Source organism: Nelusetta ayraudi, unplaced genomic scaffold, assembly GCF_046127955.1.
Source record: "Nelusetta ayraudi isolate G7.1 ecotype Tasmania unplaced genomic scaffold, CSIRO-AGI_Nayr_v1 ptg000031l, whole genome shotgun sequence".
Classification (NCBI taxonomy): Eukaryota; Metazoa; Chordata; class Actinopteri; order Tetraodontiformes; family Monacanthidae; genus Nelusetta; species Nelusetta ayraudi.
Genome location: NW_027466081.1, coordinates 2267151 through 2285905, shown reverse-complemented (window position 1 = coordinate 2285905; position 18755 = coordinate 2267151). Strand labels below are relative to the sequence as shown.

Below are 18755 nucleotides of genomic sequence, written 5' to 3'. Positions count from 1 at the left end.
AAAGCATTTTTTAAAAACTTTTGAAGGTCTGTTTTTCAACCCATTCTGCTCCATCTTTACTTCGCATCAATCATTGACTCCAGTGGAGCGACCTCACATCATTGATTACCCCAAATGCATATTATAGTCTGTTTGTAGCCTCCTGCCACAGTGCTGAGTTTGGGCTCTCAGCAGAAACTGATGTTTTCAACCATCACCATGTGAGCCACCGTTGCCCTCCGTGACATCACTAAAGGATACAGAAGTGTCAAATGTTATGACCAGCGGGGATTTTGCATAGTCGGGACCATCAGTGTTTTTTCTTGCTTTGCACTCTTTCATGTGTGCCATACTAAAATAAAAAAAAAAAGTCTTCATTAGTGGCCCGCTTTGGCTTTTTACTGCATCAGGATAGTATCAGCAACTCACACCACACAAGTCCATAATTAACAAATCATATTCAGATTGAGCTCCTTTATTCACTAATAAAAAGCAGTAAATTGGAAGACTAAGACTGTTGAGGGAAACCGCTGCTTTAATGGTCTGGTGCTTTATAATAAGTGATAAAGAGGCAATGCGGCATTAATGGGCATGTTAATAAGCTACTAAGTGGTGGCTGCGTGTGCAGTTTTCATTTAATTTCAAGCACTGGAAGAATTCTAGCGTGTTATCAGCGCGGCAGCAGAAGTCAATAAGAAACACAATCATTTATTATTGCCGGACTTCGTTTCATCACATCCGCACTCAAAGGGAGCCAAAGCGGGAGACGAGTGCGAGCGCTTTTCATCGCGGTTAATGCTTTCATTCAAGTTGCAGAGCAGAACCAGGGCATTTTTATTGAAAATGTCATGATTTCATAATTTCATACATGCATAGATGTGTGTGTGTGTGCGTGTGCGTGTGTGTGTGTGTGTGTGTGTATCGAGACAGAGAGATTGATCGCAACCTTTAGCGTATATAAACGGCCCTGAATTTAACAAGTGTTTTGCCGGGGAATTTTTACAGCTTCAGTACCTGCAAAAGAAAAATACCTGTTAGCCAGTCCTGACCCTGACATGGTTCCGTGCACTGCAAAACCTCGGCGTTCATAATGATATGAGATCATTGCGCAGCCGTGTGGGTCAACAACCCCCAGTATCCGAAACCAATATGGCAGCAACTGCAGCTAATTGAGAATTATCTCACAAGGACCAAAGGCCTCTGGCAGCGTCGGCGAAGGGCAGTGCCACTAATGCTAAATACGATAGGATGACAACGTCCAGCTAAGCTTGCCTTTTCCAATTAGCTTGTCGATCAATCGGAGATGTTAAGCCCGCCGACCCCGGCGTTGTTGCCGTGGCGGTCGATGATTTCGCGAGGGCTGAGAGGAATTGTTATTTCATAGCTAAACAAAAGCCAGCCGGGGCAGATGCCATTTTTCTTTTCTTTTCTTTTTTTTTTTTTTTTTTGGTTTCTCCCTCCAACTTTGCTGTCGCAAGTGAAACGGCCTCCGCTGGAACAATGCTCGTCATTTGTCATACTCGTTCCAAGGTCAGGGAGGCAAAGGGAAGATTGCGGTCGCTATAAATAGCCCCACTCCTGCGTTGGCACGGCTGCCTTGCGTGGCCCCCGCGCGCGCGGCACGCAGGCACGGAAAAGACATCAGAGACGGACCGCACCAGTTAGCGGGGGCTTGATGAAGCCTCCCGGGGTCTTAATCAAACGTTCCAAGGGATGCATTAGCGCTGTAATGTCGTTTTCACGCCTAATAGTGCGGTAGACTTGGTGTGAACGGGGTCCCAGTTCGACTGTGGTCGCGTTCATTCACATCAACGTCCGGCTGGTCTCAGTTGGCTTTTACGAGTGTGGAGGTGCTGAAAATGAAGGAGGCAAGGTCGACAGTGACCAAGAAACATACCTCATCTATTGAGGCCTGATCACACCAAGGACTGTAAGGACAATGCTAAATATATGAACGCATATCTGTACACACACTCATTAACAGCACTAACAACTTAAATGTACATAAAACGCGTGCGTAATGAGTTGATCCAGATGCACTGCTTTGAAAGAAGCAATAATTAAAAAGATCAAAGAGGAAATCCTTTCTCTGTGTTCTTTTGGTCACTAATTAAGAGACTCTGGTATGAATATATTCACATTGATTTTGGGCATAAAAACTGTTTTGAAATGCAAAACAACAGCATTTTTAACATACTAATCAAAACGCTATTATTGCCGTTAACTATGGCGAGTCAGAGATTAATCTCAATTAAATGAATATTTTGACAGTCCTAAGAATAAATATGTATATAAATATATATATATATATATATATATATATATATATATATATATATATATATGTATATATATATATATATATATGTACATATTTGTCTTACTCATGCAGTCACTGAATTATTTTAAGGAAAAGAAACACCGACAGCCAATCAAAATCCATCAGAATCTACACATTGCAACGTTGTGACGTTGATGACAATTCCTGTCCACTTTAGAAGAGAGAGAAAAAAGAGATTGAAAGAGATGCGCTACACACTATATACAAGAATGTGGGCAGGGGCTGTGACGCCATACAAATGGATTTTTATAATTTACCTTTATATACATTTAAGGTAATTTGATTTGATTTGATTTGAGTTTTTGTACTGCTTCCTTTAGTTATTGCTGGCTCCCTTCCTCGGCAAAAAAGAGCTCCTCAGAGCACATCTGTGACGCCTCTTTCTTTGTGAAGTGCAGGTTGAAAGGAGTGCGAGAAGTGTTTCCATCAAAAGCAACTTTTCTTTTGTATTGCGGCACAAGCACGGATTTTCATCTTTCGTGCTGAAAAGGTTGCGACATCATTTGCACATAGCTGTGAAACATCTGCAAATTGGATGTAATAAACTTATCAAGCAGCACTCACAGTACTATCAAAATAATGAATTTGAAATTCACAGGGCCACATCCACAAAGTGACTGCACAGCTTTTGTGGCAGGAAAAACGTGTGTTCTATCCTAACAACACCTGCAACAACAGGGTGGTCTTTCTTCATATATATCTCTTTTGGAAACTTTACCTATTGACAGTCTTTTTGCAGAATGAAGTGGTAAATATGAGCAAGGCAAGTCGCGTTGTTGTCTCACCACTTGTGCTGGCACCCGTTCACATTTTGAGTGCCTAAAAGTAGAACTGCAGCAAATGTACCATTTGTGCATTCGGGGACAAAAGAAATGATGTGTTGATGTGATGTTTGAAGATGGACAAATCACACCTGGCAATATTAGTGTGGAACTGTTGCACTGATGCGTGCGGATGACTATTTACCAGCTAGCTAACGTGCTTGTAGCTCGGGTAGCATACATTAATCAGGGATTATAGCGCGACACAAAAGGCGTAGAGCATCAAAGTGTTCTTGGTGAAGTATGCTGTTTGGCAAACGGCTATTGTGTCTGTGTGTGTGTGTGTGTGTGTGTGTGTGTGTGTGTGTGTATATGTGTGTGCGTGTGCGTGTGTGCGTGTGCGCGCTCTTTTCAGGAACGGATCAGTGATTTGAGTCCTTTGAATTTTGAATAGCCAACAGCTCCGACAGCAAGAGGCGCCTTAAAACTCTCCGCCAGGACCCCGCTCAACACTCTTCCCAGGCATTTATTACAGCCATCCTGCCCTGGTTATATATTTATATGCATGTATTTTGAATTTCTTTTATTTACACGGCGCTGTTTTCCCTCTGTCTCATCGGCCAGTCTTGCCATTTCAAAGACAGATGATGTGATTACAGAAAATGGCTTTTTTTTTTTCTCTTTTTTTTTTTTGTGTCGCTGGCTCACAAGCTCAAGCCTATGATCGCCCTGGGACTGTTTTGCAGCAATCAGGTTGTTTTTTTTCCTTCCCCCCCCCTTACCGCTGCTTGCGTTACTCATTTATTACACAGATGCCTCGCTGACGATGACTATTGAGAACGCCACAGAATAACGTTCCAGCCCGCGAGAGTGTGACCGAGCTCCTGACAGACAGCCAAGGATCCAATTGCCACCTTTGCTTCACCTGCCGGCCTCGGCTCCTCCCCGAGGACGCGTGTAAAGCCATTATAGTCTGCGCTCTCGTTGACCCGGTGAATAATTGATTGTATTGATTGAGCGCGATGGCGTCTTCTCCGCGGAGAGACGGGGAGGGGAGACGACGGTGGGGGGGGGGGGGCGGGGGTCGAATTACAGTCACTTTAATTACATGAAGGTCCTAATTGTTGTCTGGGCCGGGCAAAGTGAATGATGGGAGGACGATGAACGTTCATTCAGCGATGGGGGCGTGGCCTCGGCGGTGCAGTGAGAAGCTCGGTATGGATCTTAATAGATGCTTTTTTCATCATGCCAATAGCAGCAACAGAGCGGGCGGCCGCAGATCTTCAATCTTTCAATGTTTGTCTGCATACGTGGACATTGACACAGTATTACCCATTTCCAAATCGCAGTGAATAATGTTGTCTTCATTTCCAAAAGTTTTCGTCCTGGACTCATTGAAAGCTGCTTTGCACCATTAACGATCCCCAAGACTTTTTTTTTTCTCGTTTTGACAGAGTTCAAAAATGTTGTTACAAAACACCGTTAAAGTGACTTTTATGAAAAAAAAAAAAAAAAAAAGGACCTTTAAAGATTTTTTTTTTAAATATAAACGCAGTTGCCGCCTCACCTGGGAAGCAACCGCGACATAAACTACGACTTGTCAAGGTGCTGAATAAAATAGGCTGCCGCGGGCACAAAAACAAGGCACGAGAAACAATAATTGATTCAATCCAACAGCAGATCGTACATCAGGCCTGTCCCCCCCCCCCCCCCGATGATGTATTCCCCGAATAATTCCAGATTTATCACAGTATGGGCCACATAAAAAGGGATTTCCTCGACATCCCCGCGTGTCGTTACGTCGTTTGTCACTGAACCAAAAGCAGGTGCAGCGTTGCGACCTGAAGGGTAACTATGATGGAGCGTCTGCGCTCTGGGACGAGACCAAGGAGGTGCCTAAAAAAAAAAAAAAAAAAAAAAAAAAATGCTGCATGATAAGACTGAACGCATCTCATGTGAATCTGCTGATCACCGGGGGAGGATTATGGTGGACTGAGATTAAAATAGATGTGGCCATGCTTCGCAGTTGCAGCCTCTTAAAGCAGCCTGTCTTGCGTGTCACGGAGCACTTTGGGAAAAGAAATGTGAACGTCCACGTGTCGCTGCCTCCCTCCTGGGAAAACAAGTCTGTTTGTCTCAGTGACTTGTATATTTGACTTGCCACTGTTGGAATCCTTTGATACTTTCTTTATACCCCATAATGCACAATCCCGTCGGCTTCTACCACACCAACATTTCACTGACGTGCAAAGTGCCATGTGGCCAATAAAAGTCTTTGAAATCTTTAAAAAAAGTCCTGGTTGGATGTTCAGCCAATCATTGCAGTCGGTCCAGAACTTTCTTATGTTGGCCTTGAAAAAAGAAAAACTGCAAAACCATGTTAGGCGACACAGATTCCACTGAAATGTGTCATCTCTGCATATTTTCATGGTCCTTGGTGGTCTTGACTTCAAATTCTGGTTTGTGCGCCACCAGGTCTTTGTTAGAAATGCGTAGAAGGACGCATGAAATATAACCGCAGACCCATACAAAATAACACAGTCGCAGCATTGTGTGAAAATTCTGTCCTTGGGTTTGACGGATTCAAGAGTTCGGAACGGCGTTCCATTCAACGTGTATACCGTCGTGTAAATGTCCGCGGCGCGAGAAAAAGGTTTGCCTTGCAGTTCGCTCCGGATTTATGGGCGAATTTCCTTCCCCTGACGAAGGTCCTAATGGCCGCCGCACAGCCATTCATCAAGGCACCATCACTGCGCCGACTCCATCCTAATGACGTTAATGGAGAGACTCGGCGGGTCAAACACTCTTTCAGCCATTCTCTCAGCGCTCATAATTGAGTTAATAAATTGCGGGCGATGATTCAAAAGAAATGGCTAAATAGGAAATTGGGGGACACGGGCGAAAAGACGAAAATCGTACGCTTGACGACGCGAGGGCAATTTAGAGTGTCTGTCTTCCCTCAAGGACAGCGTCAGCGCTTTGTTGCCTTAATATAACGGCCCTGCTGAATGCTGACCATGGATCAGTGTTATGAGTCCCCCGAAGGGGCCTCGGGTAACGGCCTAACGCTGTGTCTGCTGTCCTGGCTGCAGCGGAGCTCCGCGGGTGATGAGTTGGGATTAAGGTTGAAACAGGTAAAAAAAAAAAAAAGTTTGCCAGTAACTCAGTAATGGCACGGCAGCAGGACTGCTCAGAGAGAGAAAGTTTTGATCGGACCTGCATCCCATAAAAAGGCAGGCTTTAAAAGAGGCACGGCCAAGCCACAGAAAAAGACCTGAACGGGGATGTGACTGTTGAGCTGTGGACTTCATTCTTGTTTACGAGAAGATGTTTCACCTTTCATCCAGAAGGCGACCGGTAGAAGCCTCTGAAAAGTAAAAGTGCAGTAAACAAGAACGAAGCCCACTCGCCTGCAACTCAGCACTAAAAGGTTACGATGACCTAGATGGCATAGCCAGCACCAAAAAGCAGAGTTGTAAAGACTGCCTGCTGCTAAAGAGGCTAGCAAAGGCGCTGAAGTAGCAGCAACTTCATCAAAACGAGGTAGAAAGCAGCACACTGAAGGCTGCTGTTGCTCTTGACGGAAAATGACTTTACTTTATTCGGAATGGACATCATGGCGTCTTTCTTTGGGCTGTTACCCTCTGGGTTGCCACAGCCAATCATCTGCCCCTGTGTTACCAGGTCCTCTGCATCCTCTTCTCTCACACTAACTTGACTTGAAGTCTTTTCGTTGCTCTTCCTCGATACCTCCTGTCTGGAAGTTTCAACCTCAGCATCCTTCTAGCAGTATATTCACTGTTCATCCTCTGAACATGTCCAAACCTTCTCAGCCTGGCCTCTCTGGCCTTCTGAATCATCATTCTGATGCTTCTGATTGGCTCTCCTGTAAAGATCGGAATTGCAGCGACCCTACCATTCCCCTGCCAGTTTAATTGTCTCTCTCTGTTTTGAGTGCTGCTGTAAGCTTATCGCAGTCAGAATTGGCAGTGTCAAATATTGAAAAATAATCCAAATGTGATCAGATGTATTTAGTCACATTATTTTTGATCAAATGAATTGAAGTAGTTGCACTACTATTACAATTTCAATAGGGTAACTTGTAATTTTAACTAATTGCATTTGCAAAGTAATCTTCCCAACACTGGGATGTCTGTTTGAATGCAGTTGACAAGGAAGACGATCCAGAAACTCTAGGACATGTTTTATTCAGCAGGTCTGGCTCGAGGACTAGTCAAAAGACAATCATTCATCTATTATTGGTCAGTGTTGTCTGGACATTCCTCGCCACCAGCTATCAACCAAGGGAGAGACTTTCTTTTTCCTGGCCTTCAAACCATGTGACTCATTCCACACACACACAGTAAAATGTATCACAATGGCGGGAATCTCTGCGCCCAAAGCCACGCCAGCCTGTCATTGTCAAATTGTCTTGTTCCTCCGTCCCTCCAGTCAATCAGGGCGAGTTAGTCGGCTGGTGGCCCGTAATCACTGTATTTCACCCGCAGGGTTTTGTGGGTAATTGAGGCCAGGAGGAGCCGTGGTGAGGAGAAACCTATAGGTGGGAGGCTTAATTCACCTTATCGGAGGGAGCAGATGTGTTGGAGGACCCGGTTTAAGGCCGTCTGATAACAGGACTCAGAGGTTGGTGAAGCGGGAGGGAGAGGCTACAGAAACTCTCCAGGACAGCTATTTCAACCCGCAGATAAAAATCACGACGAGTGTACTCGACGGCCGCTCAGGACGGCTCAGACAGCGCTTTTTTTTTTTCTGCCCGCTGATTTTGACCGACAGAGGCTTTGAATGCAAATGGTGGCTTGTGTTCCTTATCTGCAAAGAGATGTGGCGGCAGCTCTGCTCCAGGCTCGCAACTCAGAGGATCCAAAACTCAGCAGATAAATATATATATATATATATATTGATATATGGATGTAAAAAAGGAGAAGCTTGACACCTTGCAGAAAGTGTGTGTTTTTCACAGGTCGGACGGGTGATGTTTAAAGGAGGTGGGAGACCAAGCAGTGGAGGAACCATGCCAGTGGTTTTTAGTTTTTAAAAACAGGAGGGCGCATTAAAGGGCAGGGGTTATTTATTTTTTAAAGGGCTGCAGGGGTGGAACTCTTTTTGTGCGCATCTCTCGTGTCATTTCAAAAATGAACCCTTGCTCTTTAGAAGCGCTGTGTGCTGACTTTTTAGCGGCAAACGAACTTGCAATAATGATTTAAGAATAACGTTTTAAGAAAATACATACAAATAGTCACTTTGGAATACTGATATTGTAATGAGGTTATATTCAGGGTTATAATCGGAAACAACAACGAAATAACGAAAAATAAAATTACAAGACAAAAACGATAACTGACTTAAAGTGTTTTGTGTGTTTTAAAAAAAGCAAACTTAAATTTAAGTCATATTTCCCGTCGTTGTCGTCTCTGTCAAATGAATATTTTGCCTTGGAAATTTTTAGTTTTAGTTTCACGCAGCAGCACCTAAATGCACCTCGCGTTATAAGTGATAATGATTTTATCGAGTGATAAAAGCCAATGCCTTGTTGTTGAAAGAGACGAAATATGTGGCTTGCTTCTCAAGGGGAAAAACCTGACAAGCCTCCATTTAAGAAGCTCATTACCTAAACAAGCTAGCCTCTGTCGCTGCCCCCCTCCGAAAGAGAAGCAACATCTCGGCTAGGTAGCATGGGGAAGGAGACAGCTGTAATGGACTGGTTTGACCGACCAAGCTGCTGCTCAGTAAATACACAGGAACAACACAAGCAGGAAGATGCATTAGTGAACATGTTCATTGAGACTGGGATGTCGACGCGACCCTGTGACTCAATTGCCTTCAAAAGGTTCTGCACTTTACTCAAACCAAAATTTAAAGGCCCCGGTATTGCAAGAGTGCGTCACCTTATTTGGGGGCTAAGACGGAAAACACTTTGCTGGTTATTTTTGAATTTTTTTTGTTTGACCAGATTTGTCTCACAGTGCCACACACAGTGTTCATCAGTAATGCACTTTGTATGTAATCCTTGATGTAGTAGTTCACCCAAAACAAAACAAAAAAAGTCCTCATATTTTATATCTTGTATCTTTTGTTGAATTTTATTGTACAATAGTCACTTTGACCTTTTTGAACAAATACCCCAAAGAATGAAACAACTAGAACTGTAACTTAAACTAATAAAAGCAAAACCAAAAGTAAGCTTTTTTTTGTTGTTGAAAATATCAAAACTAATGAAAACTAGCAAACCCATGCTAAAAACGAAATAAAATAAGTCAAAGTGGAATAAAACTAAACTAAACTGAAAAATCTATTATAATTCTGGTTATATTACAAATACGCGCGACGCATGCACTCATTTTCACCTTTCCAGTTTTTACCACCTATTTGCTACTTGAGGTAAAAAAAAAAAATTAAAAAAAAATGAAGAAGAAGGAGAAGTGAAAAACGCGTCAACAGAATTTCCTATTTTGGACGAGCACTTCCGATGTTGACATTATTAACTGCACTGCACAATAACTGCGGAGAACTGACGTGCACATGCAGAGGTGTGCAATTTGGAAACGGGGCCGTGTTTTGAGTACGTGTTTCTCTTAACCTCTCAGTAAATTTCTTGCATCTCGCATCCCATTTGGTGTTCGGTGCAGCAGTTCCCAATGCCCGGAGTGCTCGTTAGCCCCGCTAGGTTCTGGGAAAGGATCGGCAGGATCGATGTTGGCTCCGCAGGAAATGGCTGCGCGTTAACAGAATGTTGATCACTCTCGACAATGTGCTTTCCAACGTCTCGCCGCAACTGTAAAGAAAAAGAGAAAGTAAACAGCACGGTGTATTCTGGGAAAGGAAACATTCATTGTCTGCAACTCAGTTGAACAGACAAAAGATGCAGGCAGGCTGCCAGAGGAGGCAAACAAACAGACAAATGCAATGTGCAGACAGGTTCTTGACAATGATTACCCGGCTGCCAAGATTAAGACGCTTTACTTTTTCCTTATTAATTCCCCCCCCCCCTGCCCCCCCATGAGTTCCGCACTTCCCCGTTGTTGCGTTGAGTGTCAAAGTGCCGCTGCGCTGGTTGATCTGGGAGCCGCGTCGAGTGGAGAGTCGAGCAGCCAAACCTCACATCTCTTGACCTCACCTGTGTTCTTTTCTTCTCCTTGTCCTTCCTCAGGACCTGGGCGGGGTCAGTCCTCCTCAGAGGAACTGGAAGGGCATCGCCATCGCTCTGCTGGTCATCGTGGTTGTCTGCTCCCTCATCACCATGTCCGTCATCCTCCTCACTCCAAGTAAGGCTCGTAGCACCACCGGACCACCAGTAAAGTGATTTACTCACCCCATGTCGCAGAATAGTAACTCTCTGAGATATCTGAACTGACTACATTCCCATTTCTTTCATCGCTTACTGTACATCACATACATAAAGTAGTTTTATTGAAAAAAACAAGTCAGCCTTTTATTTTCAACCATATAACCAAAGAACCTATAAAGAGGACAGTTATCTATCGTGCCATCAATTATAGACTGAATAGCAAAGCATCTTTCAAGTACCATCTGGAAATTAATGATTTTAATTTGTGAGTGGGAAATGGACACCTTTACTCTATGGATGTAATAATGAATGTGACGCTGTAAGAAATAATCATTTTGAATAAAGTTTGATGTTGTTTTATAATGATATCCACAATGTTTTACTGCTTTCAGATTATTATTGTTACATGATTTTTTTTTTTCACTCTCTCTTTCACTCTGTGGACTTCAGGAAGACGAGCTTGCGCTACTATTGTGACAGCTAACGGGGATCCTTTTAACAATAAACAGTGAACAATATGCTAAGCTAAGCTAAAACACAGTTTTGGAATTCAAGCCCTTTGTGATGTCGCAAATGGCACCAGTCACGCGTGACAATTTGAGCAAGGTAGTGGCTCCGCCCCCTCTGGGAGGACCCTATTTTTGTCCTCTGCCAAACTTATGGAAGGTCCAACGACGCGTCAGATTTCGCAGAAGGTTGTAAACAGAGGGCTAAGCGTAACGTTATTTGACGATCTAGAACTTTTCAAATGTATCACAATCTGGCGAGGCCACTGTGGGTTTGTCTTGCAGCTCACCAGCATGTGGTAGTGCGACATCTTTTGTTAGTTACCCCAGTGTGCAGTGATTCGCAGCTACTTTGTGTAAGTCGCGCGGCTCCTCCCAAGTAAGCAAGTAAAGTAAGTCCATCGCTGATGAGGATTTAGGAGCTGGCGGCACTGATCTGGAACCTCATCTTCCAGCCTGAACCCACTGATGTATAACACCCTTTGTGATTAAATAGTATCACGCACCCGGTACCTGCTCGCACAATCGGGCTCAGCCAGCCGGCGTCCTCGGCTGCGAGAGCGTCACGATCGAGCGGCCGCGCCGTCGTCCCCCGGGGGGGAGGGGGATCCACACCTGGTTAGGCTTTCATTGCCTTCATAAACAAACGTGCGGCGCGCAGTTATTGAGCAAAGCCAATATGGCTGACATTCAAAACGACTTGGCCCTCCCCATTCAGCTCGGCCATCAGCAGCTGTCCCAGTCGGCGGGCGCCCGCGGCCTGGCGCGCGCGCTCCTTCTGCTGAAGGCGGAACATTTCGTAATTAAAAATGAAACACTTCCAGGGGCGACGCAGCGACAGCTTGAGGATTTTCTCGCCCGGCAGTGATAATTTTAATGAACATATGAAATGTCACTGTCAGGGTGGTGGGGGGGGGAGGAAATGATGCGTCGCTTGACCGTTCTGCCCAGCGGTTTCTTTTGTGTGCTTGTTTTTTTATTAGCCGTATGAGAATCCAGGAAGGACATTAAACGCACCTGAAACACAGCCGGCCCCTTATTGTTATTCCCCTCTTTAACATGGAAACGACGTGGCCACTGTCGGCTGCTGATTTACATTTCAGTCGTGAGCCGGTTGCTGGGACGATGGCAAATCATTTCCAACACGATATTAAAAACACGCACAGTACCAGTATTTCTGTGGTTAGGATGATTTTCTTTTTTTTTAAAGCCCCCGTGAGGCACAGTTTGCAAATCACGCTGCCGCAAGGACAAAGACACAGAAAGAAGCATTGTGTAGATGAGTTTCGTCCTATTGTCCCGCAGCACGAACACCAAAGAAATAAATGAAAAGAAAAAATTAAAATAATGATCAGTTTTTAAACACACATCTTATTTTTTTTTTTTTTAAATCAAAATATCCATTTGAAGAGACCTTTTCAATCAATTTTAGAAAAGAGAAACTTATTGAATACAAATATAAGAAAATATAGAACTCTGACACCTGAGAATGAATAAACATTCTTTGTTAGAGGGATTTTATTTCATGATTTGAGACTAAAGTTACTTAGAACTTTGTACTTTGCGGTACAGCATTGTATATCAGGCCGATGAGCCAAATCAGCCAATGTGAAAAAAAAAACAATGACTTTCTTTGTCTTTCCTTGTCTCTCTTCCTCTTTTTGTTTAAATCGCGCATGTGCACGCCCAGTCACACAGCATGGCATCGTGACAAGATGCACACTAACACAACACAGTTCGATTACCCATGTTGCGCATGCATGGTGCACAGAGCCCCTAGCTAGCTCCCAGTTGCTTCGCGACAGCTGTCATGTTCTTCGTTTCCTGTTTTATTTTGAAATCTCCGTAGTCTGTTGCCAGCGTCTTCAAGTTTTACTTCCTGTTTACTTCCCTTTCTTGATTTCTGTCACCTGTGTCTCGTTTTCAGCCCCTCTGAAAACTGATTGTTCTCACCTGTGCTCCCCCGCCCAAGTGTATAAGTACTCCTTGCCTCACTTTGTCTTGTTGGTTTGTTGGTGTTTGCTGTCTGTGGTTTCTGTTCAGGTTTGTTGCACAGTGCCCTTCCATAGTTTTCTTGTCATATTGTTCTTTTCATTGTGATGCATTTAGGTTTGTTGTTCTTCCCCCCCCCCCCCCCTTGTTGGTAGTTTATTTTATTTTTTTGTACTGCTTATCAGTTTTTCTGTTAAGTTTCCTGGATTGTTATTTTGTTTTTTTTTACACTTTTATAGTGCACAATATTATGGTATTGAAAATATTACTAATATCGGTATCAGACAGAAAACAAGGATATGCCCATTTTTGGTCACTGCTTTAATGCAGCTGCTGTCACCAACATAAAGTACCTTTCAGTGGCCTGATGATGGCGACTCTTGAGGTCGGCCTCTGCTCCTGGGTCGCTTTGTAAACTGGAAACCGACTGATTTGGAAGAGGGCCGCATCGCTGTGCTCGCCGTCGACAGTTCACGGCTTGTTTTCTTGTCTTTCTGCTTTTGCTCTCGCAGTTGACAACCAGCCGGGGAGCGACACCAAGTTGGCCGTGGAGGATCTGTTCAAAGCGGAGTTCCAGACCCACGACCCCGAGGCCAAATGGATCAATGGTGAGTCATCTTGGCCGTGCGAGGCACCTGCTGAGGAGGAGCTTGAACAAGCGCTAGCTCTGTATTCCCACCAGCCCAAACGTTTAATCGTAAAAGAGAAAACGGCTGCCGTCGACCCTCTCGACGCGACCCGCCGCCGCCGCCGCCGCCTCCCATTTGCGATGATTGAACGCGTCGCCGCCATTATTGCTCTTGAATTATTCAGCCGCTTGAGTGACGAGCCGGTAACGGTGCTGTGATTCCTGTCGAACACTACCGAGGCGCCGCGGTTGTGTTTTTCCACCGGCTCTCATTTGAAATGAATGACGTTTCGATGAGCCCCGGGTGTGTTCGCTCGCAAGTGCGAGCAGTCGCCGATCTTTCTCTGCAACGCTCCGGGGTGGAGGCTCGCCCGAAGACGGCGGTGGCATTTTTTCCCCCGAGCACTTCTTTCCACACGTGGTGTCCGGTGTGCTTTAGGTCTAACTTCTCCCATACATGGCCTGCAGTGTTGGGAAGATCACTTTGCAAAAAAAGAGGGTACAACTACGAGTTACCCCATTGAAAATGTCATAGACATAGACAGACTTTATTGATCCGCTTGGGATGACTCCCTCAGGGAAATTAAAAGTGTAACTAATTCAATGAATTTATCAAAGTAATGTAACTAATTACATTTGATTGCATTTGGATTGCTTTCCTAAATTTTTTAACAAATGCTCTTGACTGTTTTGAACTGTTGGTGTTTAGTTTCCAGCATTGCTCAAAACGGATTTGAGATGCAGATGTGTCATGAGGTTGGACATGGGCATTTTGGAGTTCGACAACGTCTTGAACATTCTTTGTATTGGACAATTATATTTTGCGCCCGCTCTACTTTTTGTACGACCATCACTGGAATGCAATTTCAAACGACTTTGTTGTTCCTGCAACTTCAGAATCGCTCAGCCTGTGCTCCAGAGAGAGACGATTCAACAGCAATTCCAACCTTGACAGGAGAACCAATCAGAAGCATTAGAAAAGGTATAAGATATAACTTTGGTTTGTAGAGGCAAACAGAAAAGGATGATGCTCTTGTCAAACCTTTGCAAGAGAAAACCATGCAACACACAAAAAAATAAAAATAACAAAGCCCTGCCTTTTGTAATCATGAATATTTCCACAATTCAATTTTTAGCAGTAATGTAACTGATTACAATTATCTTCATTTTGTAATTAAATTACGCAAAACTGATGGCCTTTGTGGGCAGAAAGACCTCTAGCTTGAGGTTAAGCTAGCTAGTGTTTGGGTAAAGAATCTCCTGGCCTGTGGTCGCCAGGAAAATGACCTCGAAAGGCAACATGGATCCCCGATCACGGTGACTGGGACCAGATGGGATGAGGCTGTTGGTGTAAACAACAGACCCACGTAAAGTCTGAATTCAGAGTCGTTCACTTTGGCTGTGTCTCAATTCAGGGTCTGCGAAGGATAGTAATGGGGCACATTTCGAGGCCTATTCACTTGCAATAGGCGCATTCTCATGCAGTGAAGCCTACGTTGACAGAGATCCTTTCATCATTCGCACGTCATCGCTGCAAGAAAAATGTGTGCAACACGCAACACAAACAGGCAGAATCCAGCCACAAGATTGCTTTCCCTCATTTATTTTTTTTTCTGTTTTGTTTCGTTTTCATTTACATCGATTCCTCATTTGAAGCACGAGGCGGTGGGGGGCGGGGGGGGATCATATGTTAAGCCTGCGAGGCCAGCGGCTTAAAATAAACCGCGTGAAGTCAAGTGCGAGGGAATCTGATTACGGTCCGGTTTGGGCCGGAAGACGCATCGTTCTCCCCCGCTCGCTCGTCTATCTCCCCTCCCGCAGATTAGTGTGTTTGTTTTGGCTCTTTTCCTTCCCGCTGCCCATCAGCCGAGTGACTCTCGCTCGGTGCCCGAGGCCAGAAGAAAGAGCCTGCGTCCCGCCAACCCCTCCACCCCCCACCCCTCCTTCTGTGTCCATCAATATTTCATTCCCGGGGTGACATTTTGTCCGCTATCTTGGCGGCGCCATCTCATTCGCCGGGCTGACCTCAGGCTACGCGGCGCGAGCGGCTCCGGTGTCGCACGATGAGGCCGTCAGAGAAAGTCGGCTTTATAGGGGCCGTTTGTGGATGGATGGGCCAAAATAGAGCCCGGACAAATGGGGGAAGATAGCAGACAGACGGGCCACGGGGAAGATTGATCACTAGGATTTGGAGCAAAAATGAGATTTTTTTTTCTCCCCACCCCACCCTGAGTCCCCAAGCTTTGGAGGGTTTTGGATTCAAAGTTTTATTTTCTTTATCTCTGCATGCATTGGAGATAATCTGAGGGATGGACGATTGGTCCGGCGCGAATGCGGTACAGTTGTTTTGTTTTCCAATAACTTTAGTGAGATGAAAAAAACTCTTTAGTTCAAACTGTTTGTGTAAGTGTGGGGGAAAGGCTGCTGTTTAAATGGGTTACTGTTCGTGCTGGCGATCAAAGGCTAGCAAATCTTGCAGATGGATGCAAGAATAGGTATTAAAGGTCCCTTACTAAGCAAAATTCCTCTCATCTAATCATCATATTTACTCTAGTTTTCAGAAAGATTGTGATAGAACACACAAATCCAGGCCTTTATGACATCACAAAGGGCTCGGACACTTCCCCAGTTCATTGGTTGGGGTGTTGGCTCCCTCCTCCGCCTTATTTCTGCACCCTGCCCAACAAAACAGCTTAGCAGGAGGCTGAAACACAGCACTGAAGCTGTAGTCTGTGAACAGATGCCTAAAAATGCTGTTTTTCCACCGTGAATCTGCAGATAGTTGAAGGTGAAGTGTGTGTGTAGTATTTGGAGATTTTGAGAAGAAACAGCGACACAAAGTGGTCACATTTTAGATTGCAGCGCTCCTTCGCTCACCCTCCCTCTCTCGAGCTTGCCAGCGAGCTACGGTGGTCTTCGCACACAAACCTTGGATACCTTGCCAACCTTTGCCAGCTTTGTTTTTGTTTTTTTTTTCATTTTTCATTAACCCAGAGAGAGAGAGATGGTAGGAAAACCAAATTACTAAGATTCTAATTAATCTAGACTCTAATTAATGTTTTTATGGAAGGTGTATTTAGCTTTTACCAACATAAAAATACTCGATAAACATCAGGCCCAATTTTACACACTAGACCTTTAAGCGACACTTGAAAAGCAGCGCTGCAGCAGGTGGCACTCTCGCAGCTCGGCCTCACTCGCACTGCCATCGACAGCGCGGCGGGCGAACGGCATTGCTTCGCCATCGCAGCACCCCTCCCCCTGTGGATAATAACACGGCCGTCGGCTCCCACAGGAGTTCACCCCTGACTTCCACCACCGCGCCAGAATTCAGTCCGGCAACTACCACTGCCGGACTGCTGAGTCGCAAGGCCGGTGGAGTATTCACACAGGACTGGGAGACGTAACGGGATGCAGTTCGTATGATCAGCCACAAAAAGAAACAAAGAAACAAACAAACTTGAAAAAGACGTTATTGCTCCAAAGCAGAGGAGGAGAAGTAAAAATTGTTGGTCTGCTGGTGTTTTAGGAGATTTTGATGCAGCTGCCAACATTTTGTATTCGGTAATTGGGGCATGATTGAATGTGTTGTCAGTCGCGGATGACAGAGGTCGGTGCTGTTGCATAGCAGTAATTTGGTTATTAAGTCGTACAAAAAGTGAGTATTTTCTTTGTTTGTGTTGCTCTACATGACACTTTTTATTTGATTGCTGAATTGGACCATCTGTACCAGCGGCATTAGCCTGCTGAGAGAGACCAGAGAGGCCAGAGCGCCTCAGTCAACAAGCAGCGAGACAAGTTCTTTTTTTCGCTTCAGTCCCATTTTGTCTTTTTCCACATGATTCAGTCGGAAGCAAAACAATTGCGTTACCACAAGCAACAAAAGAAGAACTGCGGCAGGCGACCCAGAGTGGGTCAAGTGATGGAGCCGCGTCCGGACTGAGTCAGAGGCGAGTTACGTATGAGAGGACACGCACTCCCCCTGAGCCGAGGCCAAACGCTGCGGATTTCAACTTGAGCTGAAAACGTTCCAGCTTCTCCTGCGGCTGCAGAGACTCGACCGCCCGACTTCAAAGGGAGGGAAAAGGCTGGAGTGAAAATTGGGAGTTTGTCGAAACCAAATCGAATATTTGTCCGAAGCCGTAGCACATCCGTGAGCACTTTTATTTTTTCTCTGAAGGAACCGATTTCATTTGAAAAATCAAATTTTTTGAAAACAATTTTAAGGTTTTGGAACAAAAAATCTTCCTGTCTCCTTTTTGGATAATGTTCTCGCTGTCACCTCTTATTGAGTCATAGATGGAATGTTTTGCTTTTTTTAATTGGAGATTGAACTTTTTATTTTTTTATTTTAATTTTTTACATTTTTACTGCCAGTTAAGCCAGTATATAACAGCCTGAGTGTGTTGGTTTTAGCACTAGGCAGGTGTCTAGTGAATTGCAAGTGCTGGGCGGAGCTTAACTAAAACTGGCAAAAGCCAATCGGAAGTAGCTGGTCCCAAATAAAACCCGGCTGGGGCGCTGCCTCCTCATCCTGACAGTATTCTGATTGGTCCAGTCATACTGCGACAGGCTTCCAGTTGTGCCTTTTCAAAGCAGATATGTGTATATTCCAAATTTAAAAAAAAAAAACGACCAGCAGCCTTTAAAGGTCAGAATGTCTCGCTGAGATATTTGAAAAGCTTTTAGAAACCCCTGCGTGGGAAGGAAAAAAAAAATAGCACACGTATATATCTACTTCTCTCTGTAGTACATTTAGATGGTGATGCAATTTCCCTCCCCCCTACTTTAAATAAATGGACTCTGCATATACCCAGCGGCAGTACATCTTGCGTGCAGGAACATCTCTGTAATAATAGTCCTCTCCATACTGGGCCAGACGAATGCACTTGTTCAAGTCCACTAATATCTGCTGCCTTTTATCCTATTACATTTCATCATGTCATCTGGTCCGGGACTTGCTGAAAGAGCAAATCTTGTATCTCAAAGGTAACATTTCGCCTGTGGAAAAAGGATGGATTAAGGTAAAATTGGTCTGAGTCTCCGAACCCGCATGCATGTGTTCTGCCACCAGGAAGTAGCGCAGCAGTGGTTAAAAACCTCCCATTTTCACTCAGAAAAAAATTGATGTGAGCATATAGAGGATGAGTCAAGAAAAAATATATGGAATATTCTGATTCATCTGTACTCCAGGGACTGGCGGATAGTATAACGGATTGTTATTAATACTGGTATTTTTATA

General features: G+C 44.5%; 1 protein-coding gene across 1 annotated transcript in view; it reads left to right on the top strand.

The window, feature by feature from the left end:
- The window catches only part of LOC142891378 (inactive dipeptidyl peptidase 10-like), a 218215-nt gene that overhangs the window by 111888 nt on the left and 87572 nt on the right, over positions 1-18755 (top strand). Inside the window, exons 2-3 of the mRNA XM_076030859.1 lie at positions 10250-10364; positions 13398-13493. Coding sequence (XP_075886974.1) covers positions 10250-10364; positions 13398-13493 — 211 coding nt within the window. The remainder of the gene's footprint in view (positions 1-10249; positions 10365-13397; positions 13494-18755) is intronic.